Source organism: Drosophila erecta, unplaced genomic scaffold, assembly GCF_003286155.1.
Source record: "Drosophila erecta strain 14021-0224.00,06,07 unplaced genomic scaffold, DereRS2 tig00000000-arrow-pilon, whole genome shotgun sequence".
NCBI classification, from domain to species: domain Eukaryota; kingdom Metazoa; phylum Arthropoda; class Insecta; order Diptera; family Drosophilidae; genus Drosophila; species Drosophila erecta.
In genome coordinates, this window is record NW_020825194.1 from 17,421,495 (window position 1) to 17,444,705 (window position 23,211).

Here is a 23,211-nt window from a genome sequence, read left to right on the forward strand (position 1 = left end):
TAAATCAAATACCAACAGAATGTAGATATTCAAAAACACATAACAATATTGGAATAACTTATGTAGAACCAAACATAATTTTAACTTGGAAATTATCAAAAGTTGTATTAAATCAAAACTGTATAACTAATAGAGAAATTATAATAGAAGGAGACAATATAATAAAAGCTTTTAATTGTTCTGTTCAAATAGAAAACATATTAATCACAAGCACAACACTAGACTACACACAAACGGTCTATATCAATAACAATGTAACAAAGTTAGAACCATTATCATACCTACACGCTAAAGAAATAATTAAGGAACACACTAATACATACAACACATTACAAATTGTTACATTAACTATACTTGCTATTATAATACTTGCACTTATACTATATTTTATTTATAAATATAAAGGCATTCCAAAAAAATTAATTGTTAAGTATAAAAAAGAGAATTCAGAACAAATAAAACAACAAAATAGTATAACAACAGAAAATATAAATACAGTACTTGATACTAATCCTGTATTGTATCCTAGAATATCCGCCTGAGGACAGGCTAAATTTTAAGGGTGGGGTAGTGACATATGTAATGCTCAACCACACAACATATATCTACAACATATACCAGCCACTTTATATATTATATTCTCTTACTTAGCAACAATAGAACATAGAACCAAGAATGCCTTAGCACATAAGAACCCCAACTTCTCGGTGACAATAACAAATTCGGCCGATGTAAACAATTTAACATAAACATCCGCAGTCTTATTCGTTATTCCCACTAGAAGGGTGAAAACTGCTTACACAGCTTAAAGGGTCAAAACTTTCCACGTAGCTCAAACTCGGCTGATCTGTATCCATGCGCAATTCACTCAAGAGAGCGCCTAATTAACGTTAACATAAATGAGAGCCTATGTACGCTCAATATGAAGAAGTAAATAAGCTCAGCCAAGGGTTTGCTAAGCGTTCGCTTTGCAAATTAGATTTAGATTTTATTCATACTTCAATTGTGTAAGACGTGAATTTGTCTCCGACGTTCGCTTAAGTTTTTGATTGAATAAAAAATTATTTTTTTTATAAACCAACAAACCGCGAAGTTGTAATTATATATGTATTTATTTCCATCCAGCAGGCAGTCAGTGGGCGTACGCGCCTTTGTTTATGCTACACTTTATTGCGCTTTTGCAATTTCGCGTTTCCGTTTCCCGTCAAATCAGCCATAAAAAACGTAAAGCAAATCTGGGAGTCACGACCCCGCCCAGCTGGATCCTTCTGGTCCTGCTCCTTGAAGGCGCCTATTACATTTCGCAGTCGAATAAACAATGCCAACATCATTTGCACCTCCTTCATTATGGGCTTGGCTCGTTATTTGTCAAACAAATAAACAGCAGGCAATGCCAATGCCGCCACACTTAGAAAAACAAAAACAAACATTGGAATACCAAAATGCTGTATTGATATTTAAATAGATTGATGTATCTTGTTACTTCCCATCAACAACATAAGACCTTCGCCCAATACAGGACTTTAAAATGAATTTGAAACTTTAATGACACACTTGGGTACTTTACTATGTTGCCTTTTTTAGCAGTGTGGATGGTGGGGATTTTGGGGGACCTCGCTGGAAAACAGAGGACTTGCCAGTCACTGTTACGTGCAATTGTCTCCCGCTTGGGCCCATGATTTTCCATCATTATCATGGAGAGCTGTTCGTGTTTACAATTTTTCCTGCGCTCCGTTTTCCCACTGTGACAATTTATTGTCATCTTCTGCTTCACATTGAGTGTGTGCTCGTTTTGTTTTGTTTATACACTTTCGTATTTGCATTGCCTTCTGTTCTCAGCTTTTTTCTTTTTTCGTCCTTTCTCGTCCTTTTTTGGACTGGATTTTTTCTAAGGAAAATTGCGAACTTGCGAAATGAAGTGCAAAATTCAAACGGAAATTGAAACGGCAATGACAGAGTCGACTTGAGTTGAGTTTGTTTCGTCCTTTCGCTCCTTTCGCTTCTTTAGCTCCTTGGGCTCTATTTATTTCGACTTTTTTCTTGGCAGTAGAGCCTGGACTTTGGGCTTCATCGCAGGACTCTTGGGCACATGTTGCCTGCAGTTGCATATATAAATGTTTCTTCGCAATGAAGTTGGGAAAATGGCGATTTGCTCAAGCGTAAACTAAACACTGGAAATGCGAAAATAAATAAAAATGGACATCTTGGCGAATTTATTGGTCATGATGATGACGGCGCTTGAGTTCGGATTTAGCACAAATGTTGAATACCACTGAAGCATGCATAATAATGAGGCAGTGAACTTTTCAAATTGGGCTCTGGTCAAGGGTGAACGAGCGAAATGAAGTTCAACTCGCCTGAAAATGTTTTGAAATAGTTGAAAGTATTGCGGGCAATTCGGTGGATTTGTTCCATCTGCGATTTGTGATCGATTTTCAGCCTTGACTGCACAAGCTGAAATATCAAAGAGCACCACTTTCGCTGGCCAAAATAAATTCGTTATTCCACTAGAGAGGGAAATCCGTATATAGTGTATGCATGCAAAGAAATCAGACAACTGTTGTTTGCAATTAGAAGCAAATAAACTAAATTGTTTCGCGGTTCGCAGTTTTTGAACAAGCGGCGCACATTTTCAAATTTGTTCAGCACACAAACTCTCTAACATCGCGGATTTGCTCTTCATTTTTGCGGCAATCGCATTATTGGCGAATGTGTGAAATGTTTTTGGCTGATTTTGCCTGGTCACTTTCGGCCAAGCGGCTCTTGACGCAGCCTTCTACACGATTTGGCGCATTTACATATTTTAATTAAAACATAAATTCTGCATTTTGGCCATACAGTTGAATATCGGTTGCGTGCGAAAAGCCAGCGGGCATATTGTGCAGCTCTATTTTGGCCGATTGATTAGTGATGCCACAAAGTGGTCACTGTGATTCGATTTCCAATTGTTTCTGGCTTTCAGTTTGTGTGAATTGGTCGCATATCGCTCTTTTAACTTCATAAAATAGTAACTTTATTTGAATCGAACGCATGCCTCTTTTTAAGATAGGATAGGGATTGTAGGGTGAAAGGGTGTACTAAGGGTGTTAATTGAAAGGTTTCCTACCGACCCTATGAAGCATATATATTCTTGATCCGGATCACTAGCCACTAGTTCGTTCGTATGGCCGTCGAGATTCTGGCAGAGAGCGAAGCAGTCACTTTTCACGGTTTCAGATATCTTCACTGGCCATCCACCCAAATGAAGTTCAATCTTCTATCTTGAAGGCACATCCCTTTGAGTCGTTCGATGCCTTTGCATGCCTTTGGTTACTTTAATAAATATTTCATCAGACACACGCACATCGCTACGCATAGTTTACTATCTACTAAATATTTAAACGCAGCGTCAGATCGTAAAAGCAAAATGTATGCAAAGTGCATGTCGAGCAGCCATCGAGGTGAGCTGTAAAAAACCAAGGCAAGTAACGGCTAAAATGAAACGGAAAAAGGTTAGGAAAAGGTAAAACAGTCGGGCCAAGGAGCCATAGCGGAAAGCTGCAATATTGAATAAAGTTAGTACCTGGCGGTCTGTTGCGCCTCATCGTGTTCACTTTGTTTATATGTATGGTGTAGAGACCATGTTTGGCTTTTTAGCTCTTTCATCCAAAGTTTCTTCGGATTCATACTCTTTTCAGGGCATTTAACGTAAGCTCGTTCATACTCGTATATGAATGTTGTTTTAAGATTTTGCAAAGAACGCTTGTGCTTGTAATGTCTTATTATAGAACATATAACTCGTCATAGAGTGCATTTTCCGGGGAGAATGCAAAATGAACGCTTATCGAGGGTCGTGCAGCGAAAATTTACGCATCGATGGCTATGCAAACACGGCAAACATGGAGCAGGACAAAATTTCTTAATTTCAGCCGGGAGTGCCCATCTCTGCAGCTCCAAATTTCCACATCTCGATGTTCAGGCGGCACTGGATGCGATGCCTGTGCGCTGGCAAATGGAAGCACATGAGTGCCAAAGCCGCAGTGTGTCTGGCTCCGGGTTCATGGATGCCATACGAGTGCGAGTACTGGTGGTGCTCGTGAATGGCCAACATGTCTTGCGCGCTCTATGCGGCCACGCCCACACAATCAGGCGCCCATTTATGCACTAATTAAAATTTTATCGTTAAATCTTGTTTGCTTGCATTGCTACAAGCAGGCACTGCAGCAGCGCCTCCACTGCCATATACGCCACATGTATGCAATGCGAACATTTTCGCTGAAAATGTTTGGCAACAGTTATTTGCACTTCCCGATTCCCGGCTACCATCAGCCAGATATCCTGCCACGCCCAGTTTTGGGCAGGCGGGGGCGCAGGCGGAGGGGCCATGTGATCACAGCGTTTAATGCCGGGCACAAGCACTTTCATATTTTATTTGGCTGGATTCGCAGCCAAAAACCAAGCGCCCCTTCGTTAAGTGCCCACACTGAGAGAAACAATGGGGCTCATAGAGAGAGGGATTTCTATACTAAGAGAGGTATTGCCATTGGCTATGCAGCTATTGAAATAAAACCAAAACCAGTACATAACATTTCTCTTCGCTTGTGTGTTCTTGTGTTTTCTTTAAGTGTAGTCCTAATGCATGGGGCAGACTGATTGTGTTTGACCTTCGCTGGCAAATGTGAATCGCATTTAGGCGAGCAGATTGTATTTCAAAATCACTGCCCCTGTCATTTTGTCAAACATTTTTCAAATTACACCTCATCTCGCGCTCAGCCAGCAAGTGAAAATGCAAAAACAACTATGGCAACCGAAATTCAATTTCCCAATGTGGAAACCAAAATCCAAAAAGTCGTACAACTTTTTCCCCAGCTGCTCTCGCCGTGTCAACTTTTTTAATTTAATATATACAGTGCGTATGCGTAATTTTTGTGGCTTTAAGCGGCAGCTGCTGTTGTGTTAGAGTGTGTGTGCGTGTGTGTGTGCATTTCTGGGGGTGTGAGTGCGGCTAGAGCTGCAAAAGAAGCAAAAAATTTAATTAAAACGTTGCATAAATGAAATTCAAATTCGAAATTGCATGCAAAATGAATAATTGAATGGACCATGGCAGTTGACTAGCTGCAGCGACGGATGGTTTAGTTAATTTTTGTCATCCTCGCTCTCTTTCAGACTGCCACGCCTCAATGGGTTGGCAGAACACAGCGATGGGCGGAAAAGTCGCTTAGATACCAAATCAAATTATTTCTCATGCAAAACACAACTATTTATATGGACAATTTCGTTGGAACTAAACAACACCAGAAGATTTGTTGATTTCATGTTTAACTATACGAATAGTCGTCTCTTGCTATATAGTTTAACTGAAAGAGAACTATTTACTTGGCTGGGAGTGTACCTGTAACCTGTTACTGTTCATTTTCTAGTAAGTAAACAAATCAACCGCAAAACAAATTAGTAATTTAATTTTCATTGCATTCAGTTGAATATTAAAGCTTTATTTGTTTGTGTTTTTTGTTCAGCTTTTGCTAAAATAACAAAATCCCTATAATAAATGTGTGTTGTGATGGGCAAATTTATTGCTTTTGTTTAATATTTCGCCAAGGCTTGAACTTCGTGTGCCACACCCACATTAAAATCAAAATAGAAGAGAAATTTTTAGTATTGGTGGATCTTCAAATACGCTTTTGATGCGAAAATGTTCATGGCAATTGAATAAAGGAATCAGTTAACTTTGTTAGCTTGGGAATCTAGTAAATTTTATAAATAAATTGCAAGCATTAGTCCTGCTAAGTAACTCAAGCTGAAACATCAAAGTATTGAATATCTTTGGGAAGAAAAATCTTAAATTTACAAATGACAATCACTGAAGGGCTTGAAACACTTTGAATAAATTAAAGTACCCTCCGCTAGGGCACAAAAACAAAGACTAACTTGTTTATTACCTTTGTTTAGACTTTATATGACACAAGTTCGCCTCCGATGATGGCACTTGAGCAAATGGCATTAGCATTGTCTTTCCATCCTCGAGGACTGGGCTTCCTTTCCCACTCTATTCCTTCTATTCCTTCATATATATCCTTGCATTCCTTGTGGAAAGTCTGAGCAAGTTTCTTATCGCGCCAAAATGTTATTTTTTCTCGGCTGGGTTTACTTTGCGCTTGATTTGTTTTCCGTAGTTGTTTGTGTGTGCCTGGGAAAATGCTGGTTTATTCCATGGAAATCTCGCCTCTACTTGGTTCCATTAACTTTTCGGCATAAGTGAGCATGCGTTATACATTATGAAGAAAGGGACTTGACTTGGCCCAAAAGCAGGCGGTCCAAAGTGTGGTAGCTCCCAGCTTTGGGAGTTCATTTCCCAGAACTTTTGATTGCTCAATTTGGGCGGCTTCGTAGATTTTGCATATTAAATTCGCCGCTTATTCTCCAGTTTGATTGCTGGTTATATAGACTATCTCATATCGGAGCATCATAACACATATTTATCGCCATGGTATAAAGACGTTTGCTTGAATTAATTGCTTTGAGCATCATTTGAGGATTTTAAGTAACATGTTTACCTTTTGAAATAGTTATGATTTCCAGTACTTAACCGTCAATCTTTATTTCTAAATTTATCGTGCAAGTTGGAATCTTATGTGTACAAAACAAGCCAAGTATGTGTGAAATAAAGGCAAACTTCGTGACGCACGATCTGGTGCACAATCTGAGATGCCACAAGCGCGGTCCGAGGATAGTAAGTTCCAGTGGATTTGCTAAAAAGGTTTACTTATGCTTGAATTCCGTTCCGAATAGAGGCAAGACATGAAAAAGACGAGGAGCTGGCCAGGAGCGCGGTTTATGTGCGTTTGTAAGGAGGGCGATTTGAATACTGCTGCATATTGTTTGGCGGAGTTGATGCACGAACCGTTTCAGCCATTTCCGATGGCCACCGTGGCAGTGCATCATTCGATCCGCGACGAGTTCATCGAGAGGGTGAGGAGTCGATTCCGGCAGCTGAAACCACACGTGGCCAATCATCCGAACTTCATAAGAGCCGTCAATGAGCTGAAGCATGGGCTACGACCAGTGAAATACGTCATGGCCGATGTGGAAGACGCACCGGCCTGTGCCAGTCCCATTTTGGTGACGGAAGGCGTCACCCACTTGTTCTTTCCCAGCGGACCCTCGGGATGTACCACTCTGCACAGCTTCAGTAGTATCGGGGAGGCGGCGCTGATCTTTGGCAAGGAGACGCCCAACTTCGACGCGGTCTATTTGTTTGATGAGACCATCACGAGTGTCTACATCTTGGCCACGCTCATCCGGTGTGTGCAGTTCTTTGTGAACTGCATGGATGCGTGTCTGCTGGAGATTATGCCCCACTACATGGAGCATACGCCCATGGTGATCTACAAGCGAGGATATCACTACGAGACCCTAGAGCTTGGCGGCCAGTGGAAGATCATCGTGTTCCCGTACAGCACCTCCATCCTGAGGCAGTGCTGCTGTCCCACTGGCCAGTGCCGCTGCTATGCCACCCATTCGGCCTGCTGCGAGGACAATATGCACAGTTAGGGAATGCGGGATGTGTATTCCCTGAACTGGGAACGTAGCCCACTCCATCCTGCTGGTAATTTCGACTGGGAACTCCATCTTGGCAAAGGAAATCAGAACTTCCTCCGTCTGTTCTTTGACTGCCGGCGTCGCCCCAGAAATCCGCAGTTCCAATGAGTAGTTTGCGACTGGCAACACATGTGAGCCATAATTTTCGCGGTACTTGCCTCTTGGATTGCAAATAAAGTGGTCACTGGCTGTGGTGAACTATTGCATTTTGGGTAATTCCTCTTTTTCTTTTCATCCCGACCTAAACTGATCAATAATTTACTACATACATGGTATACAGTGATGGAGAAATATATCCCATGTTGTTGGTCATAGGGACTTTATTTACAACCTAGCTGCACTCCGTTGGGGATCTCTGCTGTATTTAGTGGCGCAATAATTTTGGCTGTATTTATCAAGCCGTGTCCCTTCGCCCAAAACCCCAACTTTGGCCAACCGCTTGCAGGATGTCGCCGACTGTTGGCTTTTAATAAAACTTGCACACAGCCGCCAAGTATTTGCCTTGGCCTTGCCGAAAAAGAACTTCGAGAAACGGGCAAGTTGCTGGTCTGGGTTCCCAGTTCTGAGTTTTGGAGACTGAGAACTGTGGTCTGAGAACTCCTAAACCGACACAAGTCTGGCAGCCATTAGTTGCGGCTGCTGATGCGGCAGCTTGTCGCCAAGGCATTGACTTCTTTGGGTTACCGCCGAGTAGTTGTTGGGCTTTTATGTGCCAACTTGTTAATGAGTTTGCCGGGATGTGGGGGTTAGCCGTCCATATCCAACCATCAAGCACTCATTCATGACAGGCGGCCTATGCTGCACTTACTTACCTTCTGCAGTTTTGGCAATGAAACGGAATCCTTGCTGCAATCACTGGCAAATGTCTGAATGTCCTGCTGTCTGGGATGTCTCTCCATCTGCTGCACTCGTCTGGTTTATTTGTCAGTGCTGTCTGCCATTTTGATTTGCAGTCTGACATATTTTGGCCGCACTTCAGCATTTTGATGCTCGTTGGCAATGAAAAATGGCAATGGAAAAATGATGTTGCACATTAATATTTTACCTTGAGCAGGATGCCTTTTAAATCATCAGACTGGATGTGCCTGAAGTAACGTACTTAACAAATATGTCATCCCATTAAGCGGACTGGATAATATTGTTTGACATATTGGAATGGAGTTTCCGTGTGAGAAAGTCTAAAATAATCAACTGGAAACCTAATAGGAATATTTTACAAATTAATTTGATTTATTTAATGATGCCACTACCTCTTCTTACCGATAGCTAGAGGTCAAATCCTTTTAACCAGCGCTGACAACTCACATTCGCTTATGTGTACAAATTGTACAACCCAAATAACAAAGTGTCCATGATGTTTATAAAACGGCAGAACAGAACAACCAACTGAAACCGCTGCCAGCATAGAAACCGAAACAAAACAGAGCAATTCCGACCAAATGTCTCTCAAACTGACCGCAACAATTTGAAAAACATTACCCATACGCCGCGTATGACACGGCAAAGCGGAGCAGATGGGCGATAAAAAGGGTGGACATGGACCCACTGGGCGGAGACCCAACTCGAGCATGGCGAACAGTGTATTTTCAACACCTGCTGGTCAAACAAATCGTGTTCATTTCGGTACAAACACTAATTTCGACAAGGTGCAAACAAGCTGACGACTGGTCGGCAGGAGGAGATCTGGGGCATGGGACGTGGGACACGGGACGTGGGAGGCTGGAACCGTGGACGTGGCGGCCAAGAGCCGAGCGTTGGGAACACCGGCCCGAACAGGAACACGCTCGAAACACAAACACAATAGAGGAAATTCCCAGCCACTGGCAAAGGGACAGCGGCGCTTGGAGGTGTCACGTGCACTGACTGTCTGCCTGTGCTCTTGCAAGGAGTACACTTAAAAAAATATTAATAATATATGCATTTTAGGTGTCCTTGCTTAACCGTTGAGCGTGCAGGTGTCATGTTCAAGATCATCAATATTTTTCAGCTTGTAATCCCCCACCAATTTGTAGTTTCCAAAATGATTTGTTATTTCTTTAGCGACTTGGGGGTATTTTCCCGCAGTGTTGCAAGCTCCGTAGTCGCATCCTGGAGTTTTTCGAGTCTGCGTTTTCGGCCGGGCCTGGCGTCGACAGATAAAATGCTTTTTTGTGAAAAATGTAAAATTGCATTTGTAACCGCATTTCATTAGAGAAAGAAAGTCAACCGTCAGGTAGCAGACAACGCACGTTTCCATAGATGGACGAGCAGCCAAGGGGGTGCTGGTGGGGCTGGTTGGTAAAATGGCAACAAAGTTCGCAATCGCGCCGTCGAAACGAGCGTCACGGTCAATGGCGAAACGTACAACGAGACAGAACTTGGCCCACACACACAAACTGGGCCCAAACGGCAAGCAAACTATTCGATGTGGGTGTGAGGGGTGTGGGGGGTGGGGAAGGTTTGTCATGGGTCGCACTGCAGCTTGGCATTTTTGTTGACCGGCCAGGACATAAACATGGATCCTCTGTCTGGGCTGCAGCTTCTGTCCTGCAGCTGTCTCGCTGCCCCACTCATTGTCTGGTTGTTAGGCCTTTAAATGTCCTGACAGGAATGTTGATGGCAAACTCGGTTATCGATATGTGAACAACGTTGGGGCTATAAATAAATAATGGGCCAGTGTGAAGGACTGAAATGCTGCTGGGTTATTCGAGAGGCCACATAAGAATGGCTGACAATTTGAAATTACTTCTAGTAATGGTAAGATTGCGTTCTGTCCTGCATACACTTTGTATACTACTTTTTTATTAAATCCACTCCATATGAATCTTCTGGTTGCTATCCAACATATATCGAATATATAAATCATTTACAAACACCTCGTGTGCCAAGGGTTTTAGTTTGTCTTCTACTTGCAAAAAATGCTAGATATAAAGTTCATACACGATTTTAGACTATCGGGCAGATCCCTGAGACCATCTTCCATTTCCGAGAGAGTGACGAAGCGGTATGCCAGCAAAAGGGCCACAATAACCAAGGCTGGTATGGCCAGAGATACCACGATGCGAGCCACAACGACAATGAAGAAGCTAATTACTATCAGGGTCAGAAGAATGGCCAGGATGCGGCCCATTTCGCCGGGCTTCACTTCACTTTTACTCCACTCATCCAAACGGTCAAAAACGCTGTCGCCGAATTCCATTTTTCTTAACTTGTTACTTCGAATTTGTCTGACCTTTTGTATGCCGTGCGTGTACTTGTATATTGAATGCTTTCTGAGAACTACTGTGACCTGATATACTTGAGAAAATGTGCAGTTTAAAGAGACGAAAAATTCTGGTAATTTTCTTTGGAAAGAGCTCAGCTAAAATGAACAAGAACAAGTGTTTTGAAATTACCACTTTAACCACTCCGAAAACAGCTTGTTTTCTGACCTCAGCAACTTAATCTGGCATTGGAAAGATATTTGGTAGGGGTGAAGTTGGAGGCACAACCACGAACTTACAGCCACATCGGCAGCTGTGAAATCTAAATGGCGCTCTCGATGTCAGCGACAGGATATCTCGCCGACTAGCGAACCGTGTCCTGACAACTTGACAAATGAATGATCGGGCCGCAGTCTCGGCACCGCAGAGCGGCCAACCTCAGGCAGCAGACAACAGACGCAGGACTCAGGACTCAGGACACAGGACAGAGGACACAGGACGACGAACACAGGACGATGGACACGGGGGTACATGGCGGTCCTGACGCGACGACAAACCGCAAAAAGCGAAACGCCAATCGACCAACAACAGCAACCGTAAAGGGCAAAAATGAACCCGACAATTTCGCCGCCACCAGCAACCGCCATTCCAACAATCATGAAAGCACCGAGCACCGAGCACCGAGCACCAAGCACCGATTACCGATCGGCAGGACCAGGGGGTCCTGAAAGTCCTTTGCCGTCCGCCATCGCCGGTCAGTTGGTGTCTGTGCATGAATTCCATCATATGATATCAATTAGTGATAGTGCGGTGCGACTGAAATGTCATTTGCAAAAATGCGCATATTTTAAACGTGACACACGCCGGCGCTCCTTTGGCCCCCACATCATCCACCCAACAGTTCATCCAACCATCATCCAATTCAGACACGGCATGATATCTCTCTAACGGAGCGGGAGCTATTCGAATGCTCTTTTTGGCGCAGGAAGGATTCATTTCGGTGGCTGTTTCCGCGCTTTGGTCAACTGGGGGTAACTTGTTAACTGGTTTCCGTTCTAAAAACGGAGCATAGCTGGTTATCAACATAGCGCGTAACAGTAAAGTCACTAACTGGGGAACTTCACATGCTATGTTGAACAAAACTCGATCACTTGATCACTTGGTCACTTAGGTAAACAGGTATTTTAAATCTATTCCATAGGGGAGAGTATTCTGTTGTCGGTTATGGTGGCAACCCTAATTGACCGGCTTGAATTCCCTTTTTTGTTCCGCGCGCTGAGACCATAAAAACCAAACAGAAAATGGCCAAACGGACCAAACCTGCTGCCTGGTCAGCCACATAAAAATCAGCTCGCCCGCATCAACTGCATGCCAACAACAATGGGACGTATGAATATGCAACGATGCCGCCGATGATGACCACGATGGGCCGAAGGGGGCGAATGGGAAATGGAAAATGGGAAATGGAAAATGCGCCGGTGGGTGAGTCGTCAGAGCTGCAACGGATATCCATGCAGGTGCAATCTCAAACAGAACTTACCACAGAGACACAGGGGCTCCGCGGGGGCTTGGTTTCGGGAATTGGGCGAGAAGACATGTCAACGTAACCAGAAAACGGATGGCGGAGGCCAATAAAACTGCAGCCAAGTGCAGCTGATGCAACGATTTGGCGGTTGGCGCCACCGGCGCCACCAGAGCCAAACGCAAATTGCATTTTCAGTTTTTTATCCCAGCTGAGACCTTTCGGGGAAATTTAATTTGCTTTTTCCCCGCCGGCCAACAATATGCGGTACGCGAAAATGCCGTCGAGTGCATTGATTGTTGGCTTATTGACAATGCCAATGCGAAATTAATGCCAGCACAAATGTGCAAACTTGCCAAATTGTTTGTTGCCATTTGTCATTTTTGCGGCTGATGAGATACACGAATTGCATCTGGTTTTTGGCCTCAGACTTAATTACCTGTTCACTTTCTTGGAAATAACCAGACGTTATGTGGCCTTGCTCGTTGACCTTCGACCTAAGTGGTTTTTAGTTGTTGTTGCACTTGACCCGTTTTTGGAAATTCGATGAAAATGTTCTTGATTTTTATTATGCTGCGAATAATGGTTGATTTTTTCGCGCTTCAGGGACCTTTATTGTGTGGCTTTAAATAGAGTGCCTGCAGCAATTCGATTCTACATTATTATGCTTTTAGAGATGTGTCAAATATTTAGATGGTAAGAGCTAAAATATTTGTATAGTATTTTTAAAGATTATTTATTAGAACTAAACCTTATATAGCCATATCCGAAGTAGCAGCAGTATCCGAACTTTTAAAAATGTTGTATGTACTTTTGCAATAAAGCAGCGCGATTAATAGAAATATTAATTTCGTCATCGCCAATTCCAAGTACTTCTTGACTTTTATGCGGCAGCAGGAGTGAAAAATATAAAAACGAGAACATTTGTAATTCGCATTTTGCTGTTGACATTTGAACGGTCGAATTTTCAATTGAGTCGTTCGGCGAAATGTGAGAAATTAATCAGCGATGGCTTAGGGCCAATGCCACTTGCCAATGGCTTAATGGCGACACGTTGCCAAAAGCGGACTTGCCATTCCATTCAAATCTCAATCAATTGGCAATAAAATTGAAATTAACTTGCCACAAAGGCATAAATGCTTTGGCTCCTGCTTGCCACCCCACCGCCCACTCGTTTGACACAAACTTAATTTGCAGCAAAAATACCGAGAAAAGTAAAAAATATTGGCAAGAGGGAAAAACGCTTGCGAAAAAATGTTGGCTGATTGCTCAGGGGGGTTGGGTGGGGTGCTCTGTGTGTGTGTGCTGTGTGTGTGGGAATGTACGGATTGTGGTGTTGGCTTGGAGACTTTAAGCCACAGGTAGAAGCAAAACAGTTGATGAAGTTTTCGTTCAAAGAACAGCTGCAAAAAATAGAACTGAAGGAAAGAAAATTCAGGGAAAAAATGAGAACTACCACATAGCCACCAAACGAAATAAATTGAAAATCGAGTGAGCAGCAGCAGCAACAACAACCTGAACACTTGCCAGGGTTGTCAACTGCATGGGGGGGAAATAACAAAAATATCAAAACTCTTGGTTTTGAGGTCCTGAGGTTGGGGTAAAAGCAGAAACAAAGGAAAAATGAAGAACCCGAAATAAAAGACAAATCTAAGCTTTGGCATTCCTCTTGCTTAACAGCAAAAGTTTTTCCATTATTTGAAGATTATAGACTCTAAACATGGGCCCACCCACACCCACACCCACACCCACCACACCGCCAAGAACTTGACAAGAAACGAGGGTGAGCATGTGCAGGATGGTCGAAGGGTCCGGGGGAATCGCCTGCCTTTTCCACATCATTGTTGCTGATGATGACGTAGCTGAAAACGCTCCGCACTTTTATGACAGCCAACCGATAAGAAGTGCGGACTGAGAAGCAGGGGCACAAAACTGGGGAGTGATGGGGCATATGAACGTAAAGATAGATGTTCAACTTTTTCACCAACGCATTCATATTGCTTTGTTCTATGCAGATGCCCCTGGTTCCATCGCCCCCATCGATGTTCCTCTGTCAAACGTCAATTGCTGTTCGAAGCTGCATATGCTGATTATTATGGCCATCGCTGCTCGAAGTTCTTGTCTCTGTGCATTTTACTGTGGAATGATTCAATAAGCTTTGCCAAACAATGGCAGTTTTCGCAGCTGCAAAAAATAGAACTGAAAAGAAAAGTTTTAGAACAGGTGGAAAAATTGTATGACAAAACGTATACATCAATTGAAACGTCCTGAAAATTGCTCATCTGCAGCCCATCTTATTTTAGAGTTCAGCCATGTCAGAGCAACTCGGAATTTATAACTCAATGGTAATACGAGTATGTATGGGAAAATATGTTTTCCAGTGCAGTCTGTATCCAGTATTTATGATTTTGTCATGTTTTTGGTCATCATATTCGATGTTTTGCGCTCTTGCTTATTTTCACTTTGCCAACCTCAATCAATAAACGCATGGAAATGCTGCAAAATAATTCTATAGACACTCAGTAACGGGGCAGGGGAAATGAAATGAACATGGTAAAATACATTTAGATGCGTTCTCGTAACTGAGATAGTGCAACAACACCTTTTGGCCACCGCACCAATATGGAATCGGAAAAGCCAGTCCTTCGCCGTTCGCAGTCGAACAATGGGAAATGCAAGAGCACTGTGGCAACTGTCAGACGATAGCCAGTGGGTTAAAAATATGAAAACAACTTTTCCGGCTACTAAAATATGCAAATTCAAAAGTTTTGCTGGCCAAATCAAGCGAAGCTACAGACCGACCACTACACAACTGGCAGGCAGGTGTCATTTCACTGTCCGTTGCCATGATTTTTGATTATTGTATTGGAATTTCTATCAGAATGGACTCCCGCAGTGGTCACCATGGAAGCGGCAAAAGAGGTGTGCGAAAGTATCTTTGGCAAAATCGGTAAGGGCACTTTTGCCCATCCGGCCCATCAAAAGTTTTTCCTTACCAGTGCCTTCATTTCTGATATTATTTGGGAACTTTTTATTTTCGCGTTCTAACTTTGAACATAATATTACACAAATTACTGGTAATCTACATAAAAAAGGCTGAGCGTAATGCTCGGAATATTATTGGGCTAGAAAGTTGTACGTAAAAACTTTTTATTCACCTAGTTTTTAACAAATTTTTGGAAAGTGTAGTTAAAATGCGAGTTAGAAATTGACCACCAGTTTCTTGCTTGATTTTTACTTTATTAGAATTATTAAATATTCGTTGTAAATATATATAAGTTAAATAGTTTCTTTGGCAAATAATCAACTGAATATTAATTTGATAAGCAATTTATAAAAAATTTAATACGATTTATATCGAGTTTCAGCTAATATTTTATTAATAAAATGTATATACAAATAATATTTGCTGTCACTTAAGAAATTAATTAGTCTGAGGTTCTGTTGGCGTAGACGTATCCCTCGTTGGAAATCGAAGAACTGCCTCCGCAACTGCTGGATGCTTTGGACCACCCTTTTCCGAAAAGAAAAGTCCGCTTTTCTTCCCTTTGTTGTTGCTTGTTGGCGCTGGCAAAACAAGTGAAGCGCATTAAAATGCAAATTTGTGCTTTTTTGCTGCTTTTTACTTTCTGTTGTGATTTGTGTGGATTGCTGGCTGCCGTTTCGCAGTTTAGTTGTGGGCGTGGCCGCGAAAATCGGAAAATCGGGCGAAGTGCTGCCCGCTGCAGCCTTTTTTTATGTTGAATAAAAGAATCCGATTTTTCCGCCATGCATAATCAGTTTGAATTTTTATTTATTTATTTTACGCGCTTTTCATTTGCCATTCGCGGGCTGCCTCTATCTTATTTTTCCTTATTGTTTCTTATTTCATTTGTATTTTTTTTTATTTTTGTGATTTCGCTTTGTGGGCTCCGCGTTTTACTCTGCATTTTTCTGCTGCTGCTTTTGCCTTTTTCCCTCGTTGTGTTGGCAGCACATAAAGTAATTTATTTCACTTGAACACATTTTCGTTTCCGTTTGTTGTTTTTTGCCGGAGACTTAACAGCAGAAGAGATTCAAATAAAGGCTAAAAAATGGAAGCGGTTTTTGACTGCGTGAAAACATTTCGTTGTTTTTGTGCTTATTGCATATTGTTGTTTTGCATTGCATGTTCATTGAGTTATACATTTTTAAACATTTATTCCTGATTTTTGGGCCTTTTGAGTGCTGCATTTTTCATTTCGTTTTTAACCGCATAGCTAAAATTTGCATCCCAAACGATTTCTGGGAATTTATGATATGTTTTCCCCCAGCACGTACTCATGTGTGAGATTTGTTTTTCGGCAACATTTTTGAGTGGACTAATCAAATTGCCGCTCTGCAAATAGAGAAGTAGGCAATCCATGCGACTGGCACTTCCAACTTATTTTCACTTGTTTAAAGTTCAAGCCAACTCTGTGCCGTTGCTCGAAAGAGTTGTCTAGCCATCACTTAGCACCTAATTTATTGATAAGCCAATGCCCGATGCCAATCAATTATTTAATTATGGAGCTGCCAGCAGTCGGCACTATCAATAAATGCCAAACTCAAATAGCCATAAGCCCGAATCTAATCAGCAAACAGCAGCAAGAAACCGGTCTCTTCGGCCAGCAACAAGCACTTGCCACTTACCACTTGCCACTTGGGGCAACTCCATCTGCAGCTCGCTCACTGTTTCTCTCAGCCAGTGTCAACGCCAGTCAAAGTTTCTCCAATAGGATATATTTATTGGGAGTCAGAGATGCCCATGTGGTATGCCTTCTGTCCGATATGGGTTTGGAAATATTCGATCAAGTCTTTCCTCATATATAGGATATATAGTGGTAAACTTATTTAAAAATTGAAAATGAAATGAAATGATTAAGGGTTAAGGTAATTGCTTGGAAGATGGTATATGGCATGTTTGCTTATTTTACTCGTACAATTTTACAGATCATTTCGCATCTCTGATAAAGAGGAGCATGTTGGATAGTCGGGTTTGTTTAGCCTGCTAGGTTCTCATCACCCAAGCTTCCACTATCCCCGCCAGGCAAAATAAACTTTCTATGGATCTCTGATGCCTTATCGAAGTGCGTGTTTGAATGTGTGTGTGTGTGTGTGTGTGTGTGTGGGCTGAAGGATTCAGCTGGCGAAAGTCGTTTCCACAAAACTTCCAAATGCAAACTGATGCAAAAGTTTGAGCCCACGGAAGTAAACGAGGAATTTCGTTGTTATAGTCATTTCTGTTTGGCATTGGCAGTTTCCCATCTTGCCAAATTGTTGGCTAAATAATTGTGTACGCCTTGCGGTCGTCAGACAAAAACACACAGTTTTGGCAAATACTTAGGCAAACGTGGGGAAAATAGAATTGACCCAATTACAGTTTGGGCTTAACAGATGGCAATTTGCTGGCACACGAAATTCGCGACACCTTTGGCTGGAGGCCAACGAACAAGGAATTTTTACATTTTGGTAACCGCACAAGGACACAAGGGGCGGGACAGGAAACCCAATTAAGTTTTTAAATTAATATAGGGTCATATGCATTTAGAGCTCTTAGATAAATTAAGTAAGATTTAAATCCCTAAGACTTTTTACATGTATTTGTAGTTTATGTAGGAACAAGTTTATTTAAGAATGAGTAGTTCTCAAATAAACTCTTACACTAAACTAAATGGCTGTATTGCCATTACTAGCCCCTTGAATATTATTCAAAAATATAATATCAAAAGGACCTTTTGCCAGTAAGATTTTCAGCGAAAGGGCGAGCATGGTTGATGTAGGAAACAACTGAATCCGTTAAGTCCCCATCTGGGTAAGGGATTCGCCATCAGCTCCATCTCATCCAACCCCCGTGCATTTTTCACCCAGTGTCGTGTCTCAAACTCAGTGAGAGACTGGCAAGTAAAGTGTTTGTTAGCGCATTATGCTGACTTAGATGCTGGGATTCACACCAACCAACCAACCAACCAGCCAACCAGCCAACCAACTGAACGACCAGGAGTCAGGCAGCCCAGCAGAAGCACTTTTACTTACCAGTGTCCTCCGACCGCCCGCCTGGCAAGCATCTTCCAGCTCCTCCTTGTTTGCCAAGTGGCGTGCTGACAGCCAAAAAGGATTTTCGCTTGCCGTTGCCAAAAAGCTTAAGCCTTAAAGCCAAAAGCTAATTTTCCTTTAAGATTTCTTGTCCCCGATGCGAGGGCAAGTCAAAGTCCTTTGTCCCGGAGCCGAATGCATTTTCCGAGTGGGATGGACAAATGGGACATTATCCGTTTGTGATTAGGTGTCCTGACATGCAAATGTATGTTGGAATTGAGTTGCAACGGACCGGGCTGGTGAGCAGGAGGCTATCACTGGCGCATAAAGTCCTAACTGGGCCATGGGACACTTTATGCACTAAGCCCTCGACGCACCCGCCCCACTCAATTGCCAAAAATGTTTGCGCAACTTTGTAGCTGGCTTTCTCCAGTTGCCATCGCACCTGCTCTCGAGACGAAGTTGTAATGAAAACTTTTGCTCAAAATAATAAGTATCATAATTTTCCAAGGGTTGTCAAAAAACTCTTTTAATTTATGCTTGCCATTTCCGACCGAAGTCCAGGTCCAAGTCTGGCTGCAAAATCAACATAAATAAGCAAAAGTTGCTCAGGCCCTGCCACCGACCTCTTAACTTCCCTTCTCCCTCCCCCCCACCATCCGCACTCAGCCAACTCGGCCCACTTTAAGGACCAAGTTTGCCTTTTTTGTCACTGTATTTGGGCACGGCATGTGTATTTGTGAGTCATTGCCGGTGTGTTTATGGCAAGTTGGCAACTCTGTTACAATTGCGCCTAATTTCATGCTGTACTTTGGCAGGCAAACAAATGTTGCTGCATACTTTCAGGTAAATAACTTTATTAAAATAATGACAAGCCAGCGAAGGCTGCTCCCCCGTTCCCCTGCGCCGCCACAAACTGCCCCTCACTTTTGGATCCTGTAGGAAGGATGCTCGGTCGGATTTGTAGGACGGCTCGGGCTTTCACTGCGATGTCTATGGGTGGCTTTTGTTCTCCTTCGCATTCGCATTCGCATAGGTGATCTGTGACTGACATTAAATTTTCACGGAAAGGATGGCTGATGTAATTAACTTAGGAAGCACAATAAATACCGTAAATGTACTGCTGCAACGTAAGATTGTTTAATATTCACAAATATGTAATATTATTATTATTATTATTATTGTTTCTAGCCTTTGAGGAAAAAATATAGAAAATAGTACCTTTTTTCCAAAAAAAATGTTTAGAAAAACTTTAAGCCAGCTTCTATATTGCTATATTTTTAATTAAATACACCACTCTTTTCTAAATTGCTAGGCACTGACCGAAATTTGCCAGCCCAAAGTGTAAGCACTCCATGTGAAGGGCAGCCGAACAACTCAACTTTAACCGGCGATGTTGGCCAAAGTAACGCTGTAACTGAGGCAAGTTGGCCAGGTTCAGCTGGGCCCGGCTGCTGTTATTTTGGCCCATAATGCACAACGAGTTTCAGCACGAGAGTGTAAGAGTGCGCGCGCCCCGAAAATGTGACGCTTCTAATTATGAAACTAAGCAGCTTGTGATTTGTTCAAGCGTGAAAATGGCTGTCGACAACAGACAGCAGCATGGTCGCCAAGCGGGAAAGCGTGGGGAAATCGAGGGAAAATCGGAGGAGCAGCGGAGCAGTTCAGTGCGAAGCGGACCTCGTCTCGGCACGCAAAATATTATGGCAACTTGTAAATAAGCCGCAGTTGGCTGGGAGCAACGAGCAGGTCAGGCCACGGACTTTGGATGGCTGGGAAAAGCGGGAAACCCGGGATACCCGGGAAAGCCAAAAGCAAATTTTGCCCCGAAAATTTATGCAAAATTATTTCGTAAAGTTTGCGTTGCGCCATCGCCCATTTTTCTGATGGCAAACTGCGACTGCGACTGATGCTGCTTAAGCCTTTTGATGATGGCTCCTCATGGTTTTCCCACCACAACCCCTTTCGCTGCGGATCCCTTCGTGGAGTTCATCGCCATTGCCGCCGACAAAGTTTAGCATTTTGCGCGACAAAGTGGCAAACAGTTTAGCAGAGTTTACGACAACACAGAGCCTGCTCTTGTCGCGCTTGTCGCCCAACGTTGCGTATACGCCACGTCGGCCTCGGCTCAGTTTATGTTGGCCAAAACGGGCCGCCCTTTCCGCCCTTGCCGCTCTTTGAGTGCGGACTATTTAATAGCAGCTGCCATGCGGCCATGATGCTAATTACAGTTGCCATTTAAGTGGTTGCACCAAAATGGCGGCATATTATTTTTTTCGCTCTTTTCGCAGGTGGTTCGGTTGCCGGGGCTTCTGAAGGGGGAAATTACTCGGAAAGGTGAAGGTTGGCCAACTTCCGTGGCGGTTCTGTTAACTGGGTGTTTGAGTTGGCTTAAAATTGGATGACACCTTGTTATATCAGCTGAATATTTTCGAGCTGGGATACGGAACTTGTTCGCATTAGAAATAAATTTGGTTGAGCATATTTTCGGTTATGAATTTGGTTTTGGTGTACATCGTTACGTTATAATATATAATATATTATTAGGGGAAATAATTAGATAAAGCAAACCATTTTAACTCAAGCTAAAATCTTCTTTAAGAAATCAGTCTCTTTTAAATTTGCTCAAGGAATTGATTTTTTTCACTTTCAATACCATTTTCTGCGAATTTTTCTTGGGACTTTACGCACTTATCTGTAAGTTCAATTACCAGAAACTCGTTTGCTAGCCCTGAAGAGCTCACGAGTTCCATCCTCACACTGGAGATCCAATCAAAGTCGAATGTTTATTGTTGGCTTAATCGAAAAGGGTTCGCTGTGCAGTCGAATACATCAAACATACCGAAGCATCGCCTTTCGCTCCGTATTCTGCCAAAAATTTCAGTTACAATTTCCCAGCTTCTCCTGCCGCATTCCATGGCTAAATCGCAAGTCTCGAACATGCTCAGTCCGTGTAATGCGCGTTTAAAAAGTTTACAAACTTTCGCCAAGTTCTCAGCGTACTTTTCCGTCTTTTCCTTTTCGCCAGACTGCTGCAAATTCAGTTTTTCACGCCGCCTGCAACTTTGTGGCCACCGTAAAGTCGATTTGGGGCGTGTGGAAGGGGGCACGGTGCCACACCCATTTTGCAGCACGCGCCTGTTTACACTTTTCGCGCCGCTTTGATGTATTTTCGTTGCCCCACCGAGGCGCTTAAACTGCCAAACGTGACCATTTAAAAATGCGCCACGTTTGCCAAGCAAAATAACAAAAAAAATAATATAAAAAAAACGAAAAACTGAGCGGTGCTGCAAAAACTTTACCAATGCCTCCAACTTTGCCACCAAAAATGGTGGAAAGGCCGAAAGCCGCCAGAGAAGTTCGTGACAAAGGTGAAAAGAGCAGCGTGCTTCAGGGCGTGGCAGTCATATGCAACTGCCGCATGGTTGTAAAATTTATGAAAATTGATTTTCCCTTAAAAGGCAAACCGAAACCGAAACCGGACAACTTAATGCCACCCTGGAAAATGCTGCAAAAACTCCATTTAATGACATTTTGACTCGAAACGTGCCAGACGATCTTAATAGAAGCATCAAAGTTTGCTTATTTTTCTTTCGTCATTTTAAGTTTTTCCTTCTGCTTTTTGATTGCTTACGTGCGCGTCACGCACGCGTGTTGCAAAGCGTTGAAGACAGGTGAAAGGTTAGCAGATTGGCTGATTTTTTAGGGTGGATGCTGTTACTTCAATAGTATTTAAGTATTAAGTATTTTAAGTGTCAATCAAGCAGCAAATCAACACAAAATTTTAACCTATAAATGATCAGCCATTTCGACATTTCATTTTTGATCCTTTAGTTAGAAACTTTTAATTTTTTAATATTGTGTTCTTAGCACGAGAGCAACCCTGAAAACGGCTATAAAACGGTTAGCACCAACGTGCCGAAAAAAGAATGATGCCCGATGCAGGTTCCGGTCTAGTCGGTCTGGACTGGCCAAGTTAATTTTCTATAGCACGTTGTTGTCGTTCAGCGCTTTTATTGGACATTCGACTCCGCTCCACTGCTCCACCGCTCGAATGGTCCCTCCGATCCGTTTGGGTCGATTTAATTGAAAGGAAAACATCACGGGAAAAGCGTTGAGGTGAACGCTGGCTAATTCGGTAATTTGCACGCAATTGCATGAGTTGTTGACCATATCTATAGGACGAGTGGATGGGAATTGGGATCTGCTCAAATTTACCTCTCTGCGTGTGCACATATACTTGTACATATGTGCACATGGACATGTGCCTGCCGTTCGGGTTTGTTGACTTCAGGCAATTGACTTAAATGACAGCCTTTGTTGTGCTCTTGTATTGTCCACCAGCATGACAACATGGCGTATGCGTAATGTTCATTTGATGTGCGTGCTTCGAGCTGAAGACGAACTGATGAGGCGTTTATGGAGCTGCCTGTCGCTGGAGGAAGAATATCTTATACAAATAAAAAAGTATAGGTTTTATAGGTGTACAATCCCTGGAGTCGAATTTCTATATATTATATTACATTGCGTGATGGATAATTGTTAAGGAAAGATGGCAATTTCGAGTAACAAGACTGGTGAATAACCACATAATAATATCCCTAGGTTAAAAACCCATTTTCAGCAGATTTCGGGTTGAAAATGCAACTGCAATCAAAGTCAAATTTGATGAGTACGCAACTTGACAATGAGTTTCAACTTAAAGTTCGTTTCTTTCTAAATCCCAAACAAACTTTGAAAGGCTCTTAAAAAGTGGAGGACCACCATGGGTGTGGAGTTGGAGCTGGAGGATCTGGCTGTACTCCCGGGAGCATCCTTCTGTTTCTGGGGACGGGGATGGAGACTGTGCCACGCTGCGTTTAACACAAATGAATATGAATGCGGGCCAGGGAGATG

General features: G+C 42.7%; 2 protein-coding genes across 2 annotated transcripts; one reads left to right on the forward strand and one right to left on the reverse strand.

The window, feature by feature from the left end:
• The first annotated feature begins 6,572 nt into the window (after positions 1-6,572).
• LOC6553030 lies at positions 6,573-7,784 on the forward strand. Its single transcript, XM_001980056.3, has 2 exons — positions 6,573-6,709; positions 6,769-7,784. Exons 1-2 carry the CDS (start codon positions 6,632-6,634, stop codon positions 7,528-7,530), a joined length of 840 nt encoding a protein of 279 aa, XP_001980092.1. The 5' UTR covers positions 6,573-6,631; the 3' UTR covers positions 7,531-7,784.
• A 2,541-nt stretch (positions 7,785-10,325) lies between these two features.
• Positions 10,326-10,825, reverse strand: LOC6553029. Its single transcript, XM_001980055.2, has one exon. It carries the CDS (start codon positions 10,754-10,756, stop codon positions 10,463-10,465), a length of 294 nt encoding a protein of 97 aa, XP_001980091.1. The 5' UTR covers positions 10,757-10,825; the 3' UTR covers positions 10,326-10,462.
• Between the last annotated feature and the right edge of the window lie 12,386 nt (positions 10,826-23,211).

Coding starts and splice junctions, on each gene's coding strand:
- LOC6553029 (XM_001980055.2), bottom strand. CDS start 10,756: ATGGAATTCGGCGACAGCGTTTTTGACCGTTTGGATGAGTGGAGTAAA.
- LOC6553030 (XM_001980056.3), top strand. CDS start 6,632: ATGTGTGAAATAAAGGCAAACTTCGTGACGCACGATCTGGTGCACAAT. Junction 6,710..6,768: donor ACAAGCGCGGTCCGAGGATA/GTAAGTTCCAGT, acceptor CGTTCCGAATAG/AGGCAAGACATGAAAAAGAC.